This window comes from Corylus avellana, chromosome ca10 (assembly GCF_901000735.1).
Source record: "Corylus avellana chromosome ca10, CavTom2PMs-1.0".
Taxonomy (NCBI): Eukaryota; Viridiplantae; Streptophyta; class Magnoliopsida; order Fagales; family Betulaceae; genus Corylus; species Corylus avellana.
The window spans coordinates 4,758,329-4,783,037 of NC_081550.1; the positions used below are offsets into that span (position 1 = coordinate 4,758,329).

Consider the following 24,709-nt stretch of genomic DNA (forward strand, 5'->3'; position numbering starts at 1 on the left):
GAGAAATAATCTCACATTGCCTGTGGACAAGATCTTAGGCATGTTTATGAGGAATGTCCAACTCTCTCTTATGAAACCTATTTTATGATATGAGTTAAGCCTACAAATTTCTTTATTTTGAAAAAAAAAAAATTATTAATAATAATTATTTTTTGCCTTTGTATGCCACTTCGTGGGACCCTTGGAAAGGCCTGCATCCTTTTTGATTCAATTGCCTACCGTTTGTTTCTATTACCATTTTTGTATTGACTTTTTCGTTTGGATTTTGTTGTTGGGAAGCCCACTCCATTTTATTTGTATTTGATTGTGTAACCCTTGTCCCATTGTTGAAAAAAAAGGAAAAAGAAAAAAGTTTATCTGATTAATTACACAAGATCTACTATGAGCCTAAAATGAGATTGAAGATCATCACAATCACATAAAACAATATTGTGACATCCTACTTTAAATAAAATATATTAATAATAATTATATATAGTAACCAAAATATAAGTAAAGCATGGGGGTGTTTGTTAAACAACACCCCACACCATGGCACTGTTTATGTGTAAAAAAAAAAAAATAAATAAAATAATGATTGATATGGAGAAATGAAATAGTGGCATTGGAAAGTAAAAAATTTTATTTTATAATGATTTTTTTATTTGAATAATAATAAAAGGTAAATGATATGATATAAAAAGTAAATGATTTAATGTAAAAGTAAGAATTTTTTTTTCTTAAAATGAAATGAATAATATGGTGAAATACGAGAGAATGTAAAGGGTTGGTGTGGGATTTAACAAAGAAGGATGGTAGCCTAGCTAAGATAAAGCACTTGTAATTTCCATGAAACTTCAAGTACGGCAAAATAATTACCTTAACTGGTGGACCCCGAATCCAACTAAATTTACACGACATTTCCTTCTACTTTCGTGGACAAGAGAGGGAGCATTAATGGTGAGTAACCTGCAAGTTTCCTTAATTATATTTATATATGTTAACCGCTTTTTCACAACGCGGAAAGCCTTTTCAATATAAACAATACCCAGGGCCAGAACCTTGTTACAGAAACTGATCCAGCCTATTCTCAAAATCTGCAAATTATGGCATTGCTTTTAACAATGATGGTTTGCTTTAATTTGGTGTGTATTTTGGTTATTGGCATCATGATCTACTTTCTAAAAAAGAGAAGACCAGCTTGTGTCTCTTCCATGGCATCCACGAGTACTGACATAGTCTCTTCGTCTTCTTCTTCAACATCTCCACAGAGATATGATGTTTTCCTCAGTTTCTACGGGGATGACACTCGCTATCATTTTAGCGACCATCTCCATGATGCTTTGCAACGGAAAGGCCTTTTCGTGTTTAGAGACGTTGAGAAGCTCGAGCGAGGAAAATATATTTCTGATGAGCTTCCAAAAGCAATACAACAATCCAAGTGTGGGATCGCCGTTATCTCTAAAAAGTACGCATCCTCTAAATGGTGTCTCGATGAACTTGCAGAGATGGTCAAATGCCCAGGGCTTAGAGTTTTTCCTATTTTCTACCATGTGAATCCATCCGACATACGAGAAGTGAGGGAAACTTTTGCAGAAGCTTTTGATGGGCATGAAAAAGATCCCAAGGTTGACATTCAGATGATGTCAAAGTGGAGAGCTGCTTTGAGAGAAGTGAGCAACATGTCCGGATGGCACCTACGTAATGATAGCGATAGGTAACATTAAAATCTTTTCTTCTTTCAGCGTGAACATGAATAACTTGAAAATTTCTGCAAAATAATCAAATTTTGTTCTAAATTTGTATCTTCATCATGATTTACTACACTAAAATTTGGCAGACTCTCCCATGGATTAACATGCGAAATTTTATTTAATTTCCTACTCCAACAGAATGACACCAACTTTCAGCTTGTTTGGACTTCGGGAAATTTTTAATTTTTGCCAACTCCAATGAAACTTCTAGTCTTTGTTTTTTTTGCCTCACCAACAATTAGCTGTGTATATTAATGGTGTGACAGAAGCATCTTTCTTTTCCTTTTTCTGTTTTTTTCCCCTACTTTCTTTTGGGGGGTCTAGCTTAATCATATATATATTGGCATCATCATCATCATAAAAACTTAGATTTCGTAGATAAAGTACCACAAGCAGCGATGATATGAAGAAGTTAAAAAAATAAAAATGATTTAGATTCTTGATTTTTTATTACAATTTCAATATTTGATTAGAATACACCCTTAAATAAAGAATATTTCAATATCAACCAAATAAAAAATATACGAAAAATATTATATTCTAACAATGTGGTGAAGCTAAAATTAACATAATAAAGAAATGGGTTAAATACCTCAAACCTCCCTAGGGTTTAGCAACTTTGTTTTTTTCTCCCTGGGGTTTCACTTTTATCACAGGACTTCCCTCGGATTTTGATAAAGACCAATTTAGTCCATCCGTTAGTTGACCGTTAAGACTAACACGTGGACCAATCAGATGTTGACACGTGGCACCTATTTAATTTTTTTTAAATTAACAAAAAAAATGTATTTTTTTTTAAAAAAAAAATAGAAAAAAAAAAAGAAAAGGAAAAAACTGGGGGTGGCCGAGCCACCCCCTTGGCCATTTGGGGGTGGCTCGGCCACCCCCATGGAGCCTTCGGGGTGGCCGAAACCACCCCCAATGATGGTTGGGGGTGGTTTCAGCCACCCCCAAGGCTCCATGGCCACCCCCAAATAGCCACCCCCAGTTTTTTCCTTTTTTTTTTTTAATACATTTTTTTTGTTAATTTAAAAAAATATTAAATAGGTGCCACGTGTCAACATCTGATTGGTTCACATGCCAGTCTTAACGGTCAACTAACGGATGGACTAAATTGGCCTTTATCAAAACCCCAGGGGGGTCCTGTGATAAAAGTGAAACCCCAGGGAAAAAAAAATAAAGTTGCTAAACCCTAGGAAAGTTTGAGGTATTTAACCCTAAAGAAATTTATCACAAAAAGAATTAAAAATCATATATAACATGGTCAGATTACGTACATCTTATGAATAAACAATATTTGGGGGAGTTGAAATCCATAAATAATATTGGATTAAAATGCTATTGCCATTTCTAATTAACCATCCACAATCATGACCATTACACCAAGTCTTTGTTCATTTTAGCTCACAAATTTAAATTTCGTGCAGAATTGCTTCAATTAACAGAAGCAGCATTACGTAGTAAATATATTTAATTGGTCTATTTGTGATATCTTTATCTTATAATTGTGAAGATTAAAGAAAAAAACAAATGACTATGAAAAAGGGAATGCAAGAAGCATACTAATAATTAAAGGACCTCGTAAAATTAGGCACTCTCTCAAACCATTGAAGTTTTATAGTCAGGTGATAAAACATGGTTTTTTATTAGACCGCATGATGAACAGAGCAAATCAAACCTTAATTATGGTGCTATATCATAAATTAAGAATTTTCATTTCTCTGATGAATGCAGCCTAACATTGTAACTTATTTTGAGTTTTTTCTCTATATGGCTATAGCTGATCAATCTTTCTTACAGGTACGAATCAAACGTTATCAAAGAAATTTGTAATAGTATATCTGATGGATTGAGAACTTCTAACTTCTCATTTGTTTCCGAGGAATTTGTTGGAATAAAACCCCGTGTGGAGGAAATTATGGCCTTACTTAGTATAGAATTGGATGAAGTTCGCTTTTTAGGGATTTGGGGGATGGGAGGAATTGGCAAAACAACTCTGTCAAAAGCCATTTATGAAGAAGTTTCTCATAAATTTGATGCTAGTTGCTTTATTGAAGAAACTAGATCTCTTAGTCTAGTTGATCTACAAAAACATCTTATTTCTCATATCCTAAAGGAAAGAGAAATAAATATTTGCAATCCAAGCAAAGTAATAAGGAGCAGACTACGTACTCAAAAGATTTTTATTATTCTTGATGACGTGGATGGAGAAAAACTAGAAGCATTAGCAAAGAGACATGATTGGTTTGGTCAAGGGAGTAGAATCATTATAACAAGCAGGGATCAACATTTGCTCAGGGAATATGTGGATAAGATCTATGAGGTTAAGGTGTTGAATGATGCTGAAGCTTTAAAACTCTTTAGTTTGAAAGCCTTCAAGAAACCCCATCCTGAAAAAAAATTTGAGCAATTGTCTAAGGAAATTGTGAATTACGCTGATGGCCTTCCTTTAGCTCTTAATGTTTTTGGTAAATTATCGCGTAGTAGAGAATTGAATGCATTGCAGAGTGTCAGGGATCTACTAAGAGAAAATCCCATTGCAGAAATTTTGGATAGACTAAAAATAAGTTATCATGGATTAGAGAATTCTCAGCAAAATTTGTTTTTAGATATTGCATGTTTCTTCAATGGAGCATTCAAACAACTCATCATATACAAACTAGAAGCTTTGGGTTGCTATCCGAACATCAATTTGAATGTTCTTGTGGAGAAATCTCTTATAACCATCTCAAAGTTCGGAAAATTGCAGATGCATGATTTGTTACAAAAAATGGGTCAAAAAATAGTTCATGATGAGTCTACGGAGCTTGGCAAACGCAGTAGATTGTGGCATGAAGAGGATGTCATTAGAGTATTGAAAAATGATAGTGTAAGTGGTTAGTCTTGACACAAACATAGAGAAGCACATTTTTGATACTGATTCTTCTAAGTATTGTCAAATATTTCCACCATACTTACTAATTTAATTTTTGTTGGTTATTAGGGAACTGATGCGGTTAGAGGCATTGTCCTAAAATTGCCTTTACAGAAAAAAGAGCGAATAGATGTTGAAGCCTTCTCAAAGATGAAAAATTTGAAAATGCTTAAGATTAGCGGCACAGATTTACACAACACTAATCTGGAATGGCATGGAAATCCTTCGAATTTCATGAGCAATGAGTTATGCATCATGGAATTTTGGGGATATCCTTTCAAATCCTTGCTGGAAAATTTCCAATCCGACAATCTTGTTGTGCTCAAAATGCCTGGCAGCTGCATCGAGAAACTGTGGGTTGGAAGGAAGGTAAGATTTTGGCTTATGCATATTTAATTTATTCTTATTCTTCTTAGTCCTTTCACTCTTACTCATTTTATCTAACTATTGATTGGTCTATAACAGAGTTTTAAAAAATTGAAACACATTGACCTGAGTGATTCTCAAAACTTGATCGAGACACCAGATTTGAGCGGAGTCCCAAATCTTGAGACACTAAAGCTTGCTGATTGTACAAATTTGTCCAAGGTCCACCCATCCATTGGATGTCTAAGACAGCTTAAAGAGTTGAGTCTAGACCGTTGCAAGCAGCTTAAGTGTCATCCAGTCGAGATCTGCTTGGAAAATCTTGAAATTCTTAATCCTTCTGATTGTTCAAGACTTGACAAAATTCCAGATAGTGTGGGTAATATGACATCTTTGCGAGATCTTATTTTGAACAGGACTGCCATAATAGAGTTATCACTATCATTTATGATGTTGTCGTCTCTTGAAACTCTCCGGGTATCTTATTGCTCAGGACTAAAGCCAATCACGAAGAGCCTGTTTTTAAGCTCTTTAAAAAGACTAGATTTGAGTTATTGCAATCTATCAGATGGAGCAATTCCTAGTGATCTTAGTTGCTTATCCTCACTTATAGATTTATTGCTGGCTGGGAACAAATTTACGAGAATACCAGATATGGCTCAACTTTCTCGTCTTTGGTATCTTGGCTTGGAAGATTGTACTTCGCTTCAAGTACTGCCGAAGCTTCCACTGGGATTAATCATCTTGAATGTAAGAAATTGTCCATCGTTGGACTTGTTTTATAAGGAAATGGAGATGTGGTGGAGTACAAATGAAAAATTAAGGAGCATTGATTGCTCTTTTCTACAAGCTTATTTTGATTTTGATGGAAAACCCTTCAAGATCCTCCATCTGCATCCACGAAGTTATTTATGGAGGTTGAAAAATATTGTGAGTCTCTTTTTTAACACGTACACTAAATTAAGTTATAATATTGTTTGTAATAGCTTAACATCTTTCTCTCTTCGGTTTTTATTTTACAGTACCAAGGGTTTGATGCTATAGCGTGCGGCCCTGCGTTGGTGGAATCAGGAATCCCAGAGTGGTTCAACGATGATAAAAGCACTAATTTGGGCTCAGCTGGGTCGTCGTCTGGGAAGGGGTATGCTCTTTTTATTGTTTATGAATTTCATGGCCCTGTCCCTCTCACTCATGGGAATTCGGATTCTACAACATTTGATGGCAGTAATAGTAATTTTCCCAACTTTGTTTGTCAATTTCAATATCAAGGCAATGAAGTTGATGTTACAATACCGTTTTTCTTTTGTGCCCCTGGAGTCCCTTCTGTTGGGCCAAACAAATTTTGGGTGTATATACCATTTAAGCAGCACCTCAAGGGGAAATTAAGATATTTGTCTTCCACGTTCGTTGGTCGGAGATCCCTGGAGGCTTCAATTACAACAGGCAGCTTGAATGTTAAGGTAAAGGAGTATGGGACGCGTCTAGTATGTGATGAGCATGATGCTTCAGAGTTGTACCAAGGTCTGAAAAGCATTTCTCCACGTGCTTCGGATTTCATAAGAAGTTCATGGCATTCATCAAGTGATCCAATGTTCTTTGTCCACGGCCGTATTATTAATAAAGTTCGTCATTAGAATCCAATTTGGCCATATTATGGTCTGCATTTTTTGAGAAAAAGCAAAAGGTATAAAATTTGACTCATAGGAAAAAGGTTAATGGGCATTAAAGAGAAAACAAAAAACGTTGATGTTTCCATTCCAGAGGATTAGATTCGAACTGACAAAGAAAAGGAGAAGCAAAGCACACAAATGAAGCGCGAGGTAGCGATGGCGGCGAACACACAGGAACCAAAAATAGTGGTTTTTTGGTGTTTTTATTGTGAATAAAGCAGAAAAGAAGTCTTTTGCGGTGTTCTGACACTCTTTGCCTCTTTGGTGAGTCTTTAGATGCCATTCCCTAGTTGCTTAAGCCGCTTCCTGAAATCTTGTTGCCAAAAACCCTGTCAAGCTTCTTTAAGATTTTTGCATTTAAAAAATGATTGCCAAATGCCAATCCACTTTTCTACCATTGTCATCATAGAAGAAGCAAATTTTTTCATCATAGTCTCGTATGCTTTTCTTTATTCTCTTTTATGTATTACCGATGCTTTTGCTTGTGCCATATGATTCACGGTTTAGATTGTTATAAATAATGATTTATACTAAAAGAGTATGACCTGGTGGCAGTAGATTTATTAAGGTAATTCCAGGATGTTGGTTTTCTATGGTATGCCTTGTTGGCCAGATCTTATATATTGTCGGCTTCTTGTTAACTGGTCCAGTGGTGTAATTAGGTTAAATTTTTTGGAAAACCAGAAAATAGGACATGTGAATAACTTGATATGGGTACATGGTGAAGTAGGTTGTACTCGTACTGTATGTATTTTTACTTTTTGTTAACCTATGGATTTAATTTGTCTTTGCTTTTGTTGGCTAGGCTTGGGACTAAGAGATATTTTGAAACCTGATTTCATAATGCCATTCATCCACACATTGCCATTTTGAACAGCGTGTAGCATCATACCTCAAGACTCCAATTTACAAGTTTTACTGCTTATAACATGCAGGTTAATGGACTCTGGAGGATATATTGGAGTTGCTGCAGAGTCCACCTTTCTGCCAACAAGTAGATTCATTCACTTGTATAATAATTTGAAGCACCACCTACTGTGTCATTCATGTCATATTAGTAACTCTTATAATTTTAATATGCAAGTCAAATTCTGCATCTTCATCATGTTTGCTTGTTTCTGCTATTTTCCATATCAAATCATAGGGTGCTTAATTAGCGAAGTTTTGAATTATTTTTAGGGTAGAAGAAAGCTTGTCGGTTTGAGTTATTTAATTGTGTTTAGCAAGGTGACGTTGAGAACGGTCCTTGACACCATAGAATACTTACATATTTGTAAAAAAAAGCTTTTGTTGGATCCAAACATGTGAAGGGCTGGTATTGGTTTTATTCTTTGACTTCAAAAATAATAATAATAATAAGATAGAAGAGAAAGGGTTTTATATTACCTTTATTTAGGAGGGTGTTATGTAATTTTCGTTTGGTTTATCCACTCATTAACTCATGGTTATTTTGTCATTCCTCTTTTCTTACAGACAAATTTACTGTTTTGTCCTTCCTTCAAGGATTGAAGGATTCCGTTTATGGAACCCTGAGTCTAAGGAGTCAAGGGAAGACGACAAGGATTCAAGATATAAATCTTGTAATCGAAATGACTCTATGGAGTAGAGGAGTCCCATTAGCAGAGATTCTGATTCCACTGGTGATTTTGGAATCGTAAATAATCATATACATTTTTACTAGCAACACTAAGACTTTACAACCAAAAAAAATAAATAAATAAATAAAATAGAATAATACTGAAATTAATTAGGGTGTTTAAAAGATAGGCGTGAAATTTATTAGTGTAGTACTGAAATTTATTTGGCAGCATGAAAACTAGCTAGGCATGCTTATTTCATTCGATGTACTAATTAAAATGCAACACCTTTATTTTTTAAAAAAAAAATTAGATAACTTCTTTTTTATTGTGTTCTTTCATTTCTTCTTCTAATTCAATTTTTTTTTTTAAATTTTTTTTTTTTAAAGCATTCAACTAATTCCTGAATGTGTTTGGTTTGTTTCTAATAAATCCCTTAAGATAATGTTGATTCCTAAAAAGTTGCTCATTTTTCTTAGACCTTATTAATTGTGTGTATTTTATTTTTCCATTAGTTTATATTATTATGTATTTAAGACGTCGTTATATTAAAATCTTGAATATTTACTTTGATTATTGGAATTTTTTTTTTTGTCAAATTTAATTTTACATAAATGCGTGAACACACATAGAGGATCATATATGTGTGTAAAAGTTCAGACTCCAAAAAAAAAAAAAAAAAAAATCCTAGTTCCATCCATGCCAATAGGACAATTGTCCTAACATCTACAATGAGCCTAGTTGCACCCCTAGTGATATACAATTGTCCTAACATCTGCATTGCTCTGATATAGTGATATACCCTTCTTTAAATTCTTTAATTGTCCCATTTTCAACATGTCGGCTTTCAAGCACAAGGCCCATTGAGCGATCCAGATTCAATGTCACGCCTTGGTTAATTAAATTGATAATTTTTTAATCGGAGATTTTCAACGCTAGCAAGTTGCCGATCACAGATGACAACAGACTAAGAATCAAATTCTTATTCATTTCTCATGTCGATTGCCAAGTACTTGTCTCTATCATCTAAATGTTAGCAAAGTGAGGCGATGCAATCAATTCATTACTTCTCAAGCCCTTAAACTTGAGGAAAATAATGTGTCATACTGTATTGAGTCATCCTCGAGTTTCACCCATAGTCATACATAAGGGGTATGGGAATGTTCCCTTGTTGACATGTCATTACCTAGTGTCACATCCATGGCCACCTCACACACCCTAATCTCGAGATTTGTGAAGTTATAGGATCAATTTCAATAAGACTTAAGCAGTATGAATAACCAAGGGGACCTCTGGTACGAGGATTTGAACACTCTTATTCTCAAATACTTTGTCATATTCTTACAACCTCATGAAAGCAGATATTGACTTAAGCGTTGGAGTTATCTCCTGTTAGGCCATTCCAACAAGCTCTCTACCTTATTGTTCATTGTCTTGCAGGTGTTGACACGTCACCAATAAGCAGGGGCGGGCTTACACCATGCCTTAGGGAGTCCATGGCACCCCAAGGATTTCTAAAACGTTTGTAAACAAAAATTTATATATATTATGCCCTTATAAGGGCCCTGACAAGGTCTTTACCCCCAAGAAAAGTTTTAACACCCGCCACACGCTATACCTCAAAAAAAATAATAATAATAATCATCTCCTAGACGCCTAGTCAACTAGGCAACTAGAGGAAAAAAAAAAAAAAAAAAGCATTTAAAAACTTTTTATAATCGTAGATAACAGAAAATAAACGTATAAGAAACTTTTTATAGAAACTAGCAAGACTTTACAAAAAAAATTAAAAAAATGAAAAATATAATATGATAATACTAAAATTAATTAGTGTGTCTAAATGCGCCACATCAATAAAGTTTTTATCGACGCGTGACTTTAGCCACGCCAATAATTATTGACGCGGTAAAAAATTTGTTACTGTTTGCCACGTCAAAAAACTCCCTGATTTTTGTAGTGGAATGAAAGATGAGTGAATCTGAAAAATTATTTTGAATATAATTTTACCCTTTTATAGCAAATTAAAGAAGGTATTAAATGTCAGTATCAAAGAGAAAACAACTCCAAAATAATTGTATACCATTGATAGATAATTAAATATTAGAAGCAATTAATTAGGTATGCTATGTACATAGAGATAGAAATGCAGCAGCACATGGTATGGCTAAGGTAGCCACTCACGATGTCATAGATAAGACTTGGATGTTTTCCATCAATATATATATATATATATATTGGGTAAATCGAAGTAATGTTATACGTAGGACTCATGTTCCTCTCTTATCTCTAAAAGTAACGTGGCTTTTAAAATCACCATTGAATTTATGATGGATTAAATAGTAAAAATAACATCACCTTTGGGTACGTATAAAACGGAGACATGAGTCCTACATATAACATTACTTGAATAGACCATATTAAAATATTATATTATATTAATTAATTATAGGCTCGCTTCGTGCCCCTACAAACATAAGATCCTATAGATCCGCCACTGATTACTTCAAAAGATAAACAAGTGTAACAAAAGTGGGATCATCTACAAGCACTCTAGGCTAGCTAGCGCGTACAATGCCTGTGAAATTCGCAGCAGCAAATGGCGTCTTCAACTGAGTTGCGGGCGATGAAATTCGCAATAGCAAGCAAGCAGGAGCTGAACACCACAACTAAAAGGATGGCACTAGTATCAATTAGGTTAGGGTCACTGGAGGAGGAGATGTCCATGACAATGTCCGGAGATGGTGGCGGCCGGCAGGTGACACATGAGGAACATTAATGTTGACTGAGGCCTCCGTTAACAAAAAGGAGATGGTGGGCAGAGAAGCATATATGGGCTTCCAAATAAAGAAAATGGTTAAATATTAAAAACCCTCTTAGGATTTGATTTTTATTACAGGACGTACTTGTGGTTTGATAAAAGACCATATTGGTCCTTCTGTCTGTTAGTTGACTTAACGGAAGTCTACGTCACTAACATGTGGACCAATTAAAATTTGACACCTAACATAAGTGACCACGTCATCACTGATGACGTGGCCACCTAATTAAATTTTTTATTTTAAAAAAATAAATTAAAAATATATTTTCATTAAAAAAAAAAATTACAGCACACCTTGGCCATTTGAAGGGCTGACATGGGGTGGCAAACCAGACAAAAATTATCATTGGGGGTTACTCCATGTGGGGTCAAAGAACCCCCCAAGCTATTCAGGGGCTCTGTACCTCAAATTTTTTTTTAATTTTTTTTTTTTTGAAAAAATATGTATTTTTTATTTTTATTTTTAAAAAAAAAAAAATTAATTAAGTGGCCACATCACCAGTGATGACATGGCAATTTATGCTAGGTGTCAAATTTTAATTGGTTTACATATCAGTGACGTGGACTTTCGTTAAGTCAACTAACGGTCAATGGACGGAATGACCAATTTGGGTTTTTTTATCAAAACTATAGGTACCTCCCGTGATAACAATTAAACCCTAGGGGGAAAAAAATAAAGAAGTGAAACCCTTGGGGAGTTTTTAGTATTTAACCCTAAAGAAAACGATGTTAGGTTTTTAGTGTTGCCGATTTCAGTGTAAAAATATGTTTTGTTGCAAGTATTAGGATTAGGGTTGAGTTGGGGTTGAAATGAAATGCAGTTGAAGACAAGTCAAAAATTCAAGTGTAGAAGACATTGGTCAAAGTCCCAGTTGAAGCTCGATCGACTGAGATGATGCAACATGTCCCATACTAAAACCTGAGAGGGTCAATCGATCCCTCAGTCGACCAAGGTAGGGCACGTTGCAATTTCATTTCAAACTCTAACAGATCATGAATTGATTGAGCCTGGCTGCTAGTAGTTTTAATTCACATCAACTTTGACCTAAAACCCCGCTTTCCCCTTCTCAATTTAAGCCTCACATACCACGATTTTTTTTTTTTTTTTTGAAATTACGTACCACGATTTTCATATTGTAATAAAGGCAGTTTCTCAATTGTTTTGGAGAGGTTTGCTTTTGTTCTTGAGCCTAAACAGATCAAAATCTTCTCTAAGTTTTTTTTTTTTTTTTCGCTTTTCAAACCATAGAATATAGCCTACAACAATCAGAGTTCCGGTTTTTTAAGCAAACGAGGTTCATTCGTGAAAGTGATCCATATAAAAGGTCATGTACGTCAGAGGTTCTTGAGTCACCACTGAAAGGTGAACGTGTCATTTACCAGGCTTGCAAATTGGGTTTTCAAAGGTACAAATGTTTTGTATGCAAGAACAATTTGTTACGTAAGTATTCTATAGTGTACGCTTTTGAGTTGGCCTGCCGGTTCCAACATAGTTTTACTTTTGAAGAATACTTTAGAATTAAGGTTTTTACTTCAATACCTAAATCTATGTGTTGATTGATTTTATTCTTTGCTTGATAAACTCTTTCAAATGGGTCTCTTTTATGGTAATTTTTGGACCCTTGGATCTCTCTCTCTCTCTCTATTCTTTAATTTCCAAATAATCTCATCAAATTTATGTGTTTGTTATAGTTGTCAAAGTATGGTCTCTTGAATCTTACTTTAGCATGTTTCAAGTGGACGTGACGTCTCCATTAATCCTGTTATGCCAAGGAGGAAGGAAGGGTGTTAATAATAGAGAGAGAAGACAGTAAGCTATTACGTACTCATTGTATGTCAAGATAGTGGTGCTTTGAGCTCATTTAACTTAATTCTGTCAAAGGTGATCATGATATATACCCTTCTAAACAAGAAGGGTAATTATTCAAAAAATAAAAGAAAAACTTCAACAAAAAAAAAAGAAAAAGAAAATAAAAGAAACAGCGAGAGAACAAAACACCATAGTACATTGAGCGCTATCCTTAGGGCTTGGGAGCAAGACCAGCCTTAATTAAGATGTTGAATGGTGGCAACGTCGGTCTTGAAGGACAAAGCCAAGACATTGTCGTCAATGCTAGTGTTGAACAAAGTGTTGGGAAGTGAAACAAGTCCAGCATCTGCACTTCCAAAAGCTGAAATTGCTAGCGCGGTTGCATTTGCAGAGTTGTATTGAAAGTGCACAAGACCCTTTGGAAACACAAATATATCACCAACTTGTAATGTCTGAGTAAAAAGCTTGTTGGCCGTGTCAACGAACCCCACTTGAAGGGTACCACCAATCAGGAAAAGAAGCTCAGCAGAGCGAGGATGGGTGTGGGGCGGGTTTGTGGTGCCAGCTGGAAATTCAAGGACAGCAATGGAAACACTCTGCCCGTCGTCTCAGTTGTATGAGAGCATGATGTTTATCTAGCTAGGTAAATTTTTTATATAAGTTTAAAATAAAATTTAAAATTTTGTATTTACTAACCATTGATTTTTTACTAAATCTTTAAGTTCTTATTCAAAAACATGCTTTATATAGTACTATTATTAATTCATATCCAAAAACTGATAATATAAGTACTCGAAATCAAATATAAAAGAAATTGGTTTCTTCTTCAAATCATTCATCGATCTTTCTTTCTTTTCTTTTCTTGTGGTTTTTTCCTTTTGTGGACATAATTAAAAAAAAAAAAAAAAAAATCAATTTTTTTAACAAATCTTAATTACTAATTGGTTAATAGGCCACCTGAGAGTGAAGTGGCAGCTTGTGCTTATGTGGCCACATTTCAACAATTATTTGGATGAAATGGTAATTAACTAATTAAATGAGCAGTTTGTAAAACGAAAAAAAAAAAAAAAAATTATGGAAGTCAATCGTCGAAAATGAAAAATCTAAAACCAATATTTATCCCATGAAAACTCTAGTAATAATTTTTAATTTTCCAAAAGAATAATTATATATGAAATTTCAAGATATCAAGAGAGCAACTATTAGTCGTGAAAAAAAGAGTCAAAAAGCCATCTTTGGAAGCAAATACTGGTGTTTTTTTTTTTTGAAAACAGATAAGGATTACAGTTTATGTTTTAATAAAAAATAAATAAATTGTTGTTTTTGTTTTCAAAACATATATGGTGATGATTTAGTGGTCTTAATAAAATTTTCAACGTTCCGAAACAAAAATCTCATTACTATAAACCACCATTGGTGCCATTCATGTCATGATGGGGTTGGATTGCGCTATGACTCAATCAGACTTGAAACAGTGCATATATATGATTCCTACCTTTTAGGTCCTGCATGTGGGGTTCTCAGTAAACAAGTGTTATTATAGATGGTCATGCCCAAATAGTAAAGTCACTCGTTCTAGACGCCCCTCTCGTTGGGATCCAAAGTAGCACATCCAATGATTACGTTTGGATTCAAACGTTTGGATTCAAAAACACTGGATTTCTACTTTGAAAAAAAAAAAAAAAAAAAAAAACTGAATTTCCAAACAAGGCCTAGTATCATGAATTACAAGGAAGGATCCTCATATTTGACCTTAGAGTTCCCTCATCTCAACCACTCTCTAAAGTGTCCCAACATATTGTAATAAAGTATTACAAAATCTTCATTTAAAAAAATATATAAAAAATAAAAAAAATAAAAAAAAAATAATATTACAAAAGCTTTTTGGATGGCATCCTAACATGTCATATTATGTCTCATTGAAAGACTCTTAATTAACATGTAACAAACAATTACTGTTCTCCTTTTGATCCCAATGAAATGAGTTGCATTCCAATTTTTTTACCACACACATATTCATTTCCAACATTTTTGAAAAATAAATGAATTTATATATCTTCAATGACCAATAAGACAAATAAAAGTTAATGCTCACAAATTTGATGATTCATACCCCTCAAAACAAGAGGGTAATTATTAGAAAGAAAAAAAAAATCATAAAATAGGTATTATATTATGGGAAATGGATGCTATCCTTAGGACTTGGGAGCAAGACCAGCCTTAAGGTGTTGAATGGTGGCAACATCGGTCTTGAAGGACAAAGCCAAGACATTGTTGTCAATGCTAGTGTTGAACAAAGTGTTGGGAATCGAAACAAGTCCAGCATTTGCGCTTCCAAAAGCTGAAATCGCTAGCGCAGGTGCTTTCGGGTCAACATTGTACTGAAAATGCACAAGTCCCTTAGGAAACACAAACGTATCACCCGTTTGTAGCGTCTGAGTAAATAGCTTGTTGGTCGTATCAACGAACCCCACTTGAAGGGTACCATCAACCAGGAAAAGAAGCTCAGCAGAGCGGGGATGGGTGTGGGGTGGGTTTGTGGTGCCAGCTGGAAATTCAAGGACAGCAATGGAAACACTCTGCCCGTTGAGAGCCGGGAATTCAGCCAAACTTGCTTTCAAGACCTTAAGGCCGGCTGTGGGAGGGCCTGCTCCAACAAGCGAACGCATGCCAGTAAATGTGAAGAAATTTCCATCAACTGTGACATTTGGAGGGACTATAAAGTCCGAGAGGATGTTAGGATCTCCGGCTGTTGCCATTTTCATGATGGCAAATGAAGAAATTAGCAGGAAGAAGAATTTAGAGGCCATGGAAGAGAACTTGAGGTAAAGCTGATGTATTTTAGTGATTGTTGATGTGGTGGAATGAGATGCTCATAGATTATAAGAAAGGCTCTATTTATATAGAATTTGAAGGAAAGGCAATCGTTCGTACCTGTGTATGCTCCTGCAGGCCTAGAGTAGCTGCAGTTTTTTTGGTGGTTAGTCATTTGGCTGGTGGATTGTCGATAAAAATAAGGCTTAATATTTTTAGGAAAAACTTCAATTTAAACTCCAGAAGTATTGTGCGTTTTTGAAAAGATCCTCAAAAATTTAAAACCTCTCAAATTATAAGCCTGAACTTTCAATTTCAATTAATTTACCTCTTCCATCAAATTTTAAATGTTAAAAGTGATAAAATGACGTTTACACCCCTAACTTTTTTATAAAATTCTAAATTTACCATTAATTTCAAATTAAAAATTAAAAAATAATAATAATGTTAGAAAAAAAAAATTGAAAGGTAATTTAGTCTTTTTTGGCATTTCCGTTAAACGTTAACGGCTAAAACTAACAGAAAGAGTAAATGATTAAAATTAAAAGTTTAGGAGTGTAAATTGATCGAGTTTTTGAATTTTGGAGAGGTCTTCTCAAAACGCGCCGTAGTTCAGGGATTGAAAGTAAAGTTTTCCCATTTCTTTATTAATATTGTCCTTGATCAATAAAATTTTGCCTCATACAACTTAGTACTAATTAAAATAACTGCAAAAGAATTACAGGGAAACAAAAGCCAAAAAAATGAAACCTGAAAATGACACAAATGATGATCATGATCAACCCAATACAAGACACAAACAAACGAAAGGCATGCAAAAGCCAATATTAAGAATTCATGATATGTTAAAACTTTGGGCTGTTAATGGCTCTGCATGATTTCCTTATTTCCCCATCTGTTCCTGTAAGCACTTCGACTGCTCCCAACTTCACCATGGCTTCACCGAATCTGGTGCCAAAATCGAAACCGCGGGCTATGGTTGACACTGTGGAGCTAGTGAGTGGATCCAAAGCTAGCTCTTGATCAATCTGGAGAACGCCTCTGTGAGCTAAGATTTGCCTGTAGAACGAGTTGTCAACGATGAACGAACTCAATGGGTTCTGGTCGAGATTAACGATGTTGCTGCCTGTCGAATTCTGTGGACACCGAAGTCTTAGACTTTTGACCAACCATGGATCCATGGTCGGGTCGGGTCTCCCAGTGTTTTGGAAATTGTAAAGTCGGTCTTGGAATATGGAACAGTGTGTAACACCAACTGTATGACCACCTGTATATCATCAAACGTGAAATTAACCAAATCAGTTGGTTCATATCAAAAAGTTTTAAGTTAATAAGAATCATTTAATTTTGGGAATAATCCCATTCTATTGGCCCACCAGATACAAAATGGGCTTCAAGACTAATGCTAGCCCACCAGAAAAATAATGGGCAACAACTCTCGGCACTTCTACATCAAGGTGAAGTAGAATACTTAATTCAAGTCTGACTCTACCTCCTTGCCTATAAATAGACCCTTACACCAAGTACAAATGACCCTAAAGTGAATTGAATTATCGTGCATTACGCATACTTTTCTCTCAAAAACTGACTCAGGCATCAGAGTGAGACCCCACCAACACCCAATATTGTCTTGATAAAATGAGTAAAAGAAGCACGAAGAACAAAGATCAATGATCAAGGATGCCTTGAAGAACGTGCTGTTCACACCATACCGGAAACTGATATAACATATTCTAACACTCTCTTTCATGTGTGAGTTGAAAATTTGAGTTTGAATTTAAAAATTTTGCTCTGATACCATATTAAATTACCAATTGTTTAAAAAACTCAATTTAAACTGTGCTTGAATTAGTTGAAGTAACAATATATATATGGAGGAGGAGGCAAATGTTTTAGTGTACCAAGAAGATAAACCATGTCTGTATCAGTGAGTCCTTTTCTAGCAAATGCAGCAATGGATTCAGCTACTGATAATGTAGGACTAGGAAGATCAACATTACTGGCAAGAGATACAAAACCATCCCTTCTCCCCGTTTGGACGTTGTATTTCCCTCCTCCACTCTGCAATATATATATCCTCAAATATCAGCACAAAATACTTTCCTAAAATCATGTTTACCAACTAATCAAAACACTAATATTTGTTTGTTTACCAAGAAAACGACGTCCCTTGTAGCCATAGAAATGATATCAGCACAAGAGACAACCCCGGGACAGAACTTCTCTACTTGATCTTTTACTGCATCGATCACATCATACCCCCTCACACTTAGATTTGGTGGTGCAGTTTTCTCGCTGGAGCTCCCATCTAGCAGAATCGATGCATCACATCCCTTTTCATGCATGCCAAACACAATGTTAGTGATCATGGTATATATAAATTTATAACAAAAGAGAAAAGATAAGATAAAAATAATTAGAAGCTGACATTGACAAAGCAGTCATGGAATTGCATGCGAATGAGGGCGGCGGCAATTGTAGGGTCCCCGAAAAACTTAGCCTTGACAACACTTGCTACAATAGTTTCCACATCTAGAAACCCACATTTTCCCCTGTAAAACCCCATCTGAAGTTCACCATAACACTCCCCCCCTGTGAAGCTCACAAAGATGATCATGAGCGCAAGGGCTAGTGCTTTGGGAGACATTTTCATTAATTTAATTAATTGGAAGGGGATGAAACAAAAGAACATGTTTCTTTGCTATTTATAAGGAAGAGGATGCAGGGATGCATATGATGAATGGTTTGCACGATGGCAATAAGGAAATATTTTATGAATTGTAAGATGTTTATGAGAATCTGCAAAGTCAAAGAAAATCATGGATCATACTGTCAACAGATCATGGAAACTGCAATTGCAACGACAGCTAGAAAAGTTTGCATCATGCAACAATTCTTGTTTATTTCAAGAGAAAATTACAGTTTACCACCCTAAAGTTGACAGCGTTTTTCAATTCAAACACCTAAGTTTCAATTTTTGCAATTCACCCCCACAAAGTTTTAATTTTTTTCAATTCGACCAATATTATCCTAAAATTTTTATACTGCCCCTAATTTTTATTTTATTTTTTTATTTAAAAAAAAAATGGGTTGCAAAAATGGCCAAAGGGGTGGCCATAAATAAAAAATAAAAAATTAGGGGCAATATGAAAAGTTTTGGATACAATTGGTCAAATTGCAAAAATTTGAAACTTTGGGTGGATGGATTGCAAAAATTGAAACTTTGGTGTTCAAATTGAAAAACGCTGTCAACTTTAGAAAAGTAAACCGTAATTTTTCATTATTTCAAAGTTTCCCGATGTTTTTTTCGTGCTTCTGTAGAGTTATCTTGTATACAAAATTGCCTCCAAGGAATGAATCTGCCGCTCTGAACAAAAAAATATTAATTAAAAATCACGTTTGGATATACACATAGAATTTTACAGGATTTGATTCTCCTGGACACGAGATCTGAATGTCAATTATTCTAAAACGCGCGTACACAGCTATTCTGGCCCCTCAAAACCATTTGCAAACATGGAAACCGACTCAGTACTGTTGAAAACATTTTCTGGAATGGGAAAGTAAAAGGTTATTATAGTTTTTTTTTTTTTTTCTAATTAAAAATGGTAGGCCGGGGACACCAATTGTGGTATAGCGTGACCCAGCTTCAGCAGAGCATCAATGAAAATTCAAGGCGGCTAATACTAATCAAGCATATATGAGAATTCTCCATTATGAAGATTAGAACCCATACCCTAATATATGCCTTGATCACTTGAAAATTTTCTTGGGTCATTGAACCATTACCACCCTTGATGGTAATGTTATTATAGATGAAGAGTGATCAAAGAGTTCTCTAGCTCGATATATCGTTGTGTAATATCACCATTCCTTAGACCCATTTGATCAACTTCACCATCTCATACCACCAAATTTAACATGGGTACATTGTAATTTTGGTCTAAGTTTAAAAGATAAGTGTAGTTTTCTCATATTCTAGATGGGTAACTATTCAATCATTGCTTTGTTCTTTTTTCTTCTCTTTTCTTTTTTTTAAAGGGAAAATATTACATATAATTTTAAGTGCTTACTTTTTCTTTTCTTTTTTTTCTTTCTTTTTTTAATGTTCGCACAAAAATGAATAGAGATTCAAACTAGTGACATTCGTTTTATTAGGTATAGTCTCAACTAATTGAACAACCTCTTAGAACAAGTGCTTACTTTTTAATATAATAATAAAAATCGTCATTGATATATCATAACTGATTAACCCGTCCAAAATTTAATGATGATTTTGACTATCATAACAATAAGTGCTTACTTGAAAGTGGGCATTTTTCTTGTTTAATATGCCCATGTTACATGTATGTTTATGTACTTTCTTCGTTTTGTGATTGCCTTGAGCGCCAAATTGGAAGGCTTTTGAAAATTGAAATCCATACATTTTGACTCAACCCAACGCCAGCGGATTCCCGACAGCTACCACTCAATCCATACATTTTGTGATTGCCTTAAGCACATTGCTTTCGTTTTGCCATTCCAGTCGAAGTACCAATACTAACCCTCTACCTCTAGACTCTAGTGTACTAAAAAAACACAACATGCACATCCAAGGGTATTCTTGGCATTTCGCGATCGTTTATCCATCCACCCGCCGAACAAACCAAGCCAGAAAGCCCCCAGAAGATTCCACCTACCCGTCTCTTCCCTCCACTCCACTGTTAACTCGATTTCTGAACTGAGTAGTCAATTTAAGAAGAAGTAGAAGACTGTAATTTCCTCCAACGAGTATGGGTAAAATGGTAAAATGGAGCTGGAGCTCAGCTCTGGTGGGAGCGGCGTCGGGTGTGGCAGCGACGGCTCTGATCTCGGCGAAGCCCAAGGACCCAACCTTCCATTTGATATCAATCAACCTCACAACCTTCAAGCTCAACCTCCCAGTCCTCGACGCCGAGCTCCTCCTCACCGTCCACGTCTCCAACCCCAACATCGTGCCGATCCACTACTCCTCCACCACCATGTCCATCTTCTACGAGGGCTCCTTGCTGGGCTCCGCCCAGGTGCAAGCGGGCTCCCAGGGGCCGCACTCCTGCCAGTTGCTCCGCCTTCCGGCTCGGCTCGACGGGCTCGAGCTGGCTCACCACGCGCCGCGCTTCATCGCCGACGTAGCCAGGCGCGAGATGGTGCTTGACGCCGTCGTGGACATCGCTGGTACGGCCAAGGTGTTGTGGTGGGACCACAAGTTCAAGGTCCGCGTGGAGAGTCGCGTGACCGTTGATCCGGTTTTCTTTGAAGTGATTGATCAGGATAATAAGTCTGAGATGGAGGTTTTTCCTGCTTGAAGTTTATGTTTCTTTTTTTTTTTTAAGTGAAGTGTATGTTGTTTAGCAGAAGATGTAATTGATTTGATTGGTTATGAAATCAGTTTTTGGGCTTTCACAAATGATAAGATTAGCGTTTTGACTTTCTAGCTGTGTAAATTACTCCACCCATCCACTTCCTTAAAAGATAAATGCTCAGACTTTAGGTAATGGATGGTGATACATCATTTGATTTAAAAATTGAGAAACCTTGCACTTTTACAACAGTAAATAAATCGTTTGTCACACTTGCTCAGTTACATCACCTTACATGTACATATCTCCATGTTAGCCTTACTCGATTTTAATTCATATTGTGGATGTCATCAAAATTATATCGTCCTTCCCTTCATGTTCCATTTATAAAATTGACAGAAGCATAAGTGGCCAAAAAGGATGGGGTGACACGTGCCAATATGTCAAAATTAATATATAATGGCTCTCAAATTATCAGTCATTATCAGTCATTTACAATTTAGCCCCCTAATGTTTAAAATGTAATAAAGTAGCCTCTCAAATTACCAACTAGTTACAATTTGACCACTCTGTTAGTCGGTACCATTAAAATGGATGAAAAATACAAAACGACATCGTTTTGTTTAGGTTAAATTACTAAAATACCATTTTTAGAAACTCATAACTCAATTTAAAAAAGCCCCCAAACGATGTCTGTGGCTTGAAAAAGAAAAAAAAAAAACCCCCTTAATACCCTAATCCCAAAGTAGCTTCATCTTCTTCTCCACTTCCCTTCTCCATGCAGCAGCCCAACCCGAAAATCAAGTAAACCAGCTTAATCCCTTATCTTTTTAACAACCCCATGGCATCATAACCCCATTACTTTAAAATAAGACAAAGAGAAGAAAGAACTAAGAAGTAGCGGAGAAAAGAGAAGGAAAGAAACAAAAAGATGAGAAAGAGAAACAGAGGAAGAGAGGGAATTGATTTTTAATTAATTTGTGTTCAACTTTATATATAATAAAATAAATAAATAAATTATTGACCTCTGACCCAAAATCTTAGCTCTACTCTGCTACTAACAATATCCATTCAATTTGAAGCTTGATTTTGCATTGAGAAATAAAAATAAAAAAATAAAAAATTGGGTGATGATAAGCTTGATTTTCTCTTTGTTCTTAACTCCAGACGATCATGGGTTTTGGGTTGTGGTTTTCAGATTTTGGTTGTTTGTTCTGTTTTCGTCGAATTTGGCTTCAACTCCTCCGTTGATTTTGAGTTGACGAATGAAAGTGGCTTGAGCATCTCGATGAGGTTTACCAATTACAAGTTTGAAGTGGCGTTTGGGTGGAAGATATTATGAAATCTATACCGATTAGATTGAGTTTGAACAGAAATTTGACAAAGAAGAAGGGGAAGAAGAAGGGAATTGGAGAAGAAGACAAAGCTCAGCGTGTTTAGGGACTAGGGTATTAAACACTTACCAAAAGGGCACCGTTTTGGTAGGTGCAAGGGATTTTTTTTTTTTTAAAAGGGCGCCGTTCTGGTGGAACAGGATTTCTTTTCAAACAGCTTACGGCGTTTGTGGGTTTTAATTTGATTTGATTTTTTACCCTAAAAGAGCATTTTAGTAACTTAACCTTGCCAAATCGACCACGTCGTATGAAATTTTACATCCATTTTGACGGTGTTGACTAACAAAGTAGCTAAATTATAACTGGTTGGTAGTTTGAGAGACTATTTTATTACATTTTAAACATTTAAAGTCTAAATTGCAAATAACTGATAGTTTGGAGACCATTTTATATTTTTTCCTAAAAAAATAAAAAAAAAAAAGAAAAACTAAAAAAACTTATTTTAAAACAAAATGGGAAGGAATGGCTTTCGCCAAAATGAGATAATTTAAATCGATATAACGAACTATAGAGTAGCCAAACTGCCCTAAATAACAAAATAAAGTGACCGAAACCAACCCTATTGGCCTACAGCCACCGCCAAAACCGGCGGTTGGGGGTGGTTTAAGAAAATATGGTGTAATTTGATTTTTGTTTTGGCAGGACCAAAAGCAGCCATTTAAGAAAAAAGCCCGCAGAATTAGAACACCATCATCCTCCTCCGTACGATTGGAATAAATTGTACAATCATTTCGCGTGTTGAAACCAAAGTTGAGATGCACGCCTCAGCCTCACTCCACCGCTCAATTTAAATCATCGACGCGTGAATCAGTGATAAAAGTAGTAAAGGTAGGATTGAGTACTGTAGGATCAGTATTATTACTATTTGCTACAACAATGGTTTGTTAGTTACTCAATTATAATTAATTAATTATTGAATTCGATTATCAACTTATTACGAACAACTATCAATAATTTCAAGTTCCATATCCAATGATGTCATCATAAAACACGACAGGATGAATACAAATGGTGTAAACATACGTGTCAATAGTTCTTGTCCCCATAAAGGAAAATATTAGGTGTTTTTCTGATGTCTTCTTAATTGTAATGTGACTTTTAAAATCACCAATAGATTAAAAGTCAATAATGATAATCTTAAATTCAACGATAATTTTAAAAATCACATCACAATTGGGAGGACACCAAGAGAACATTAGAAGAACACCTGACATTTCTCATCATTTATTGTGGGGTTTTTTTTTTTTTTTTTTTTTTTTTTTTTAAATTCATGGGTATGCCTATGTAACAAAGCTATTTTTAGGTATAAATTTTAAATAAAAAATTAGGAAAAATTACAGTTTACCCTCCCAAAATTGACAGCGTTTTTCAATTCGAACACCAAAGTTTCAATTTTTGCAATCTACCCCCCCAAAGTTTCAATTTTTTGCAATTTGACCAATTGTATCCAAAACTTCCCATATTGCCCCTAATTTTTATTTTTTTATTTTTTATAAAAAAAATTTAAAAAAAATCTGGGGTGGCTATGGCCACCCTTCTGGCCTTTTGGTCATTTGGTCATTTTTGCACCCCCAAATTTTTTTTTTTTTTTCATAAAAAATAATAATAAATCATGGGCAATCTGGAAATTTTGAGATAATATTGGTCAAATTGAAAAAAAAAAAAAAAAAAAAAAAAAAAAGAACTTTGTGGGAATGAATTGCAAAAATTAAAATTTTGAAGTTCAAATTAAAAAATGTTGTCAACTTTGAAGGGTAAATTGTAATTTTTCCAAAAAAATTATGAAAAAAAAAAGTTAAGAAAACAAAAGGCTGAGTTGTTGTGCTTATTGCTTAACAAATACTGAAAGTTTGGTATGGTAAAGTAGAATTATAGCCACCCACCTTAAATAAATTATAAAGTGAGGAAAGTCTTTTGTTTTTCATCCATAACCAACAACAAAACAGAGACAGAAAGAGAGAAATTGAAAGAAAAAGAGACAGAAAGATTGAAAGTCTTTTTCTTTTTCTTGTTTTTAGCCTTTTCTCTTTTCCCAAGTCTCCTTAATGTTCTCAATTCTTTTAGTCTATTGATTTATCATTACTTTGAAGAATAATTATTTAAGTAATTAATCAGCGATAATCACATTGGGTCCTGTCGTTGTTATGTTTTTTTTTTCTTCTTCTTCTAATTGAAAGAAGAAAAAAGTTACAATGGGAGATCTTTTCTACACTTGATCCGAATGGACGAAAGAATGGATGATCCTATGGGAATGTTTCAAAACACTAAGTGAAAAGCGGCCAATTTAGCCAAAAT

General features: G+C 35.1%; 5 protein-coding genes across 5 annotated transcripts; 2 read left to right on the top strand and 3 right to left on the bottom strand.

Annotated features, from left to right (window-relative positions):
• Positions 1-1,193: 1,193 nt before the first annotated feature.
• On the top strand, positions 1,194-5,752 carry LOC132162766 (disease resistance protein RPV1-like). The gene is made up of 5 exons (XM_059572995.1): positions 1,194-1,696; positions 3,534-4,602; positions 4,717-5,016; positions 5,113-5,490; positions 5,627-5,752. The coding sequence occupies exons 1-5, from the start codon at positions 1,194-1,196 to the stop codon at positions 5,750-5,752; spliced, it is 2,376 nt and encodes a 791-aa protein (XP_059428978.1).
• A 7,347-nt stretch (positions 5,753-13,099) lies between these two features.
• LOC132162767 (germin-like protein 9-3) lies at positions 13,100-14,399 on the bottom strand. Its single transcript, XM_059572996.1, is given in 3 exon segments — positions 13,100-13,126; positions 13,128-13,495; positions 14,384-14,399. Coding segments are annotated over 3 exon segments (411 nt in total).
• A 684-nt stretch (positions 14,400-15,083) lies between these two features.
• On the bottom strand, positions 15,084-15,713 carry LOC132164754 (germin-like protein 9-3). The gene has a single exon (XM_059575309.1). It carries the CDS (start codon positions 15,696-15,698, stop codon positions 15,084-15,086), a length of 615 nt encoding a protein of 204 aa, XP_059431292.1. The 5' UTR covers positions 15,699-15,713.
• An 834-nt stretch (positions 15,714-16,547) lies between these two features.
• Positions 16,548-18,355, bottom strand: LOC132162768 (peroxidase 60). The gene is made up of 4 exons (XM_059572997.1): positions 18,131-18,355; positions 17,856-18,035; positions 17,604-17,763; positions 16,548-16,969 (listed from the first exon to the last, which is right to left on the bottom strand). The coding sequence occupies exons 1-4, from the start codon at positions 18,353-18,355 to the stop codon at positions 16,548-16,550; spliced, it is 987 nt and encodes a 328-aa protein (XP_059428980.1).
• A 1,744-nt stretch (positions 18,356-20,099) lies between these two features.
• Positions 20,100-21,132, top strand: LOC132164414 (uncharacterized). The gene has a single exon (XM_059574922.1). It carries the CDS (start codon positions 20,475-20,477, stop codon positions 21,024-21,026), a length of 552 nt encoding a protein of 183 aa, XP_059430905.1. The 5' UTR covers positions 20,100-20,474; the 3' UTR covers positions 21,027-21,132.
• Positions 21,133-24,709: the final 3,577 nt, after the last annotated feature.

Excerpts from the sequence above, each read along its gene's own strand:
- LOC132162766 (XM_059572995.1), top strand. The coding sequence starts at position 1,194 with ATGGCATCCACGAGTACTGACATAGTCTCTTCGTCTTCTTCTTCAACA. Across the intron at positions 1,697-3,533 it reads CTACGTAATGATAGCGATAG|GTACGAATCAAACGTTATCA; the intron begins GTAACATTAAAA and ends TCTTTCTTACAG. Across the intron at positions 4,603-4,716 it reads GAGTATTGAAAAATGATAGT|GGAACTGATGCGGTTAGAGG; the intron begins GTAAGTGGTTAG and ends GTTGGTTATTAG.
- LOC132164414 (XM_059574922.1), top strand. The coding sequence starts at position 20,475 with ATGGGTAAAATGGTAAAATGGAGCTGGAGCTCAGCTCTGGTGGGAGCG.
- LOC132164754 (XM_059575309.1), bottom strand. The coding sequence starts at position 15,698 with ATGGCCTCTAAATTCTTCTTCCTGCTAATTTCTTCATTTGCCATCATG.
- LOC132162768 (XM_059572997.1), bottom strand. The coding sequence starts at position 18,355 with ATGAAAATGTCTCCCAAAGCACTAGCCCTTGCGCTCATGATCATCTTT. Across the intron at positions 17,764-17,855 it reads CAAGGGACGTCGTTTTCTTG|AGTGGAGGAGGGAAATACAA; the intron begins GTAAACAAACAA and ends TATATATTGCAG. Across the intron at positions 16,970-17,603 it reads AGACATGGTTTATCTTCTTG|GTGGTCATACAGTTGGTGTT; the intron begins GTACACTAAAAC and ends GATGATATACAG.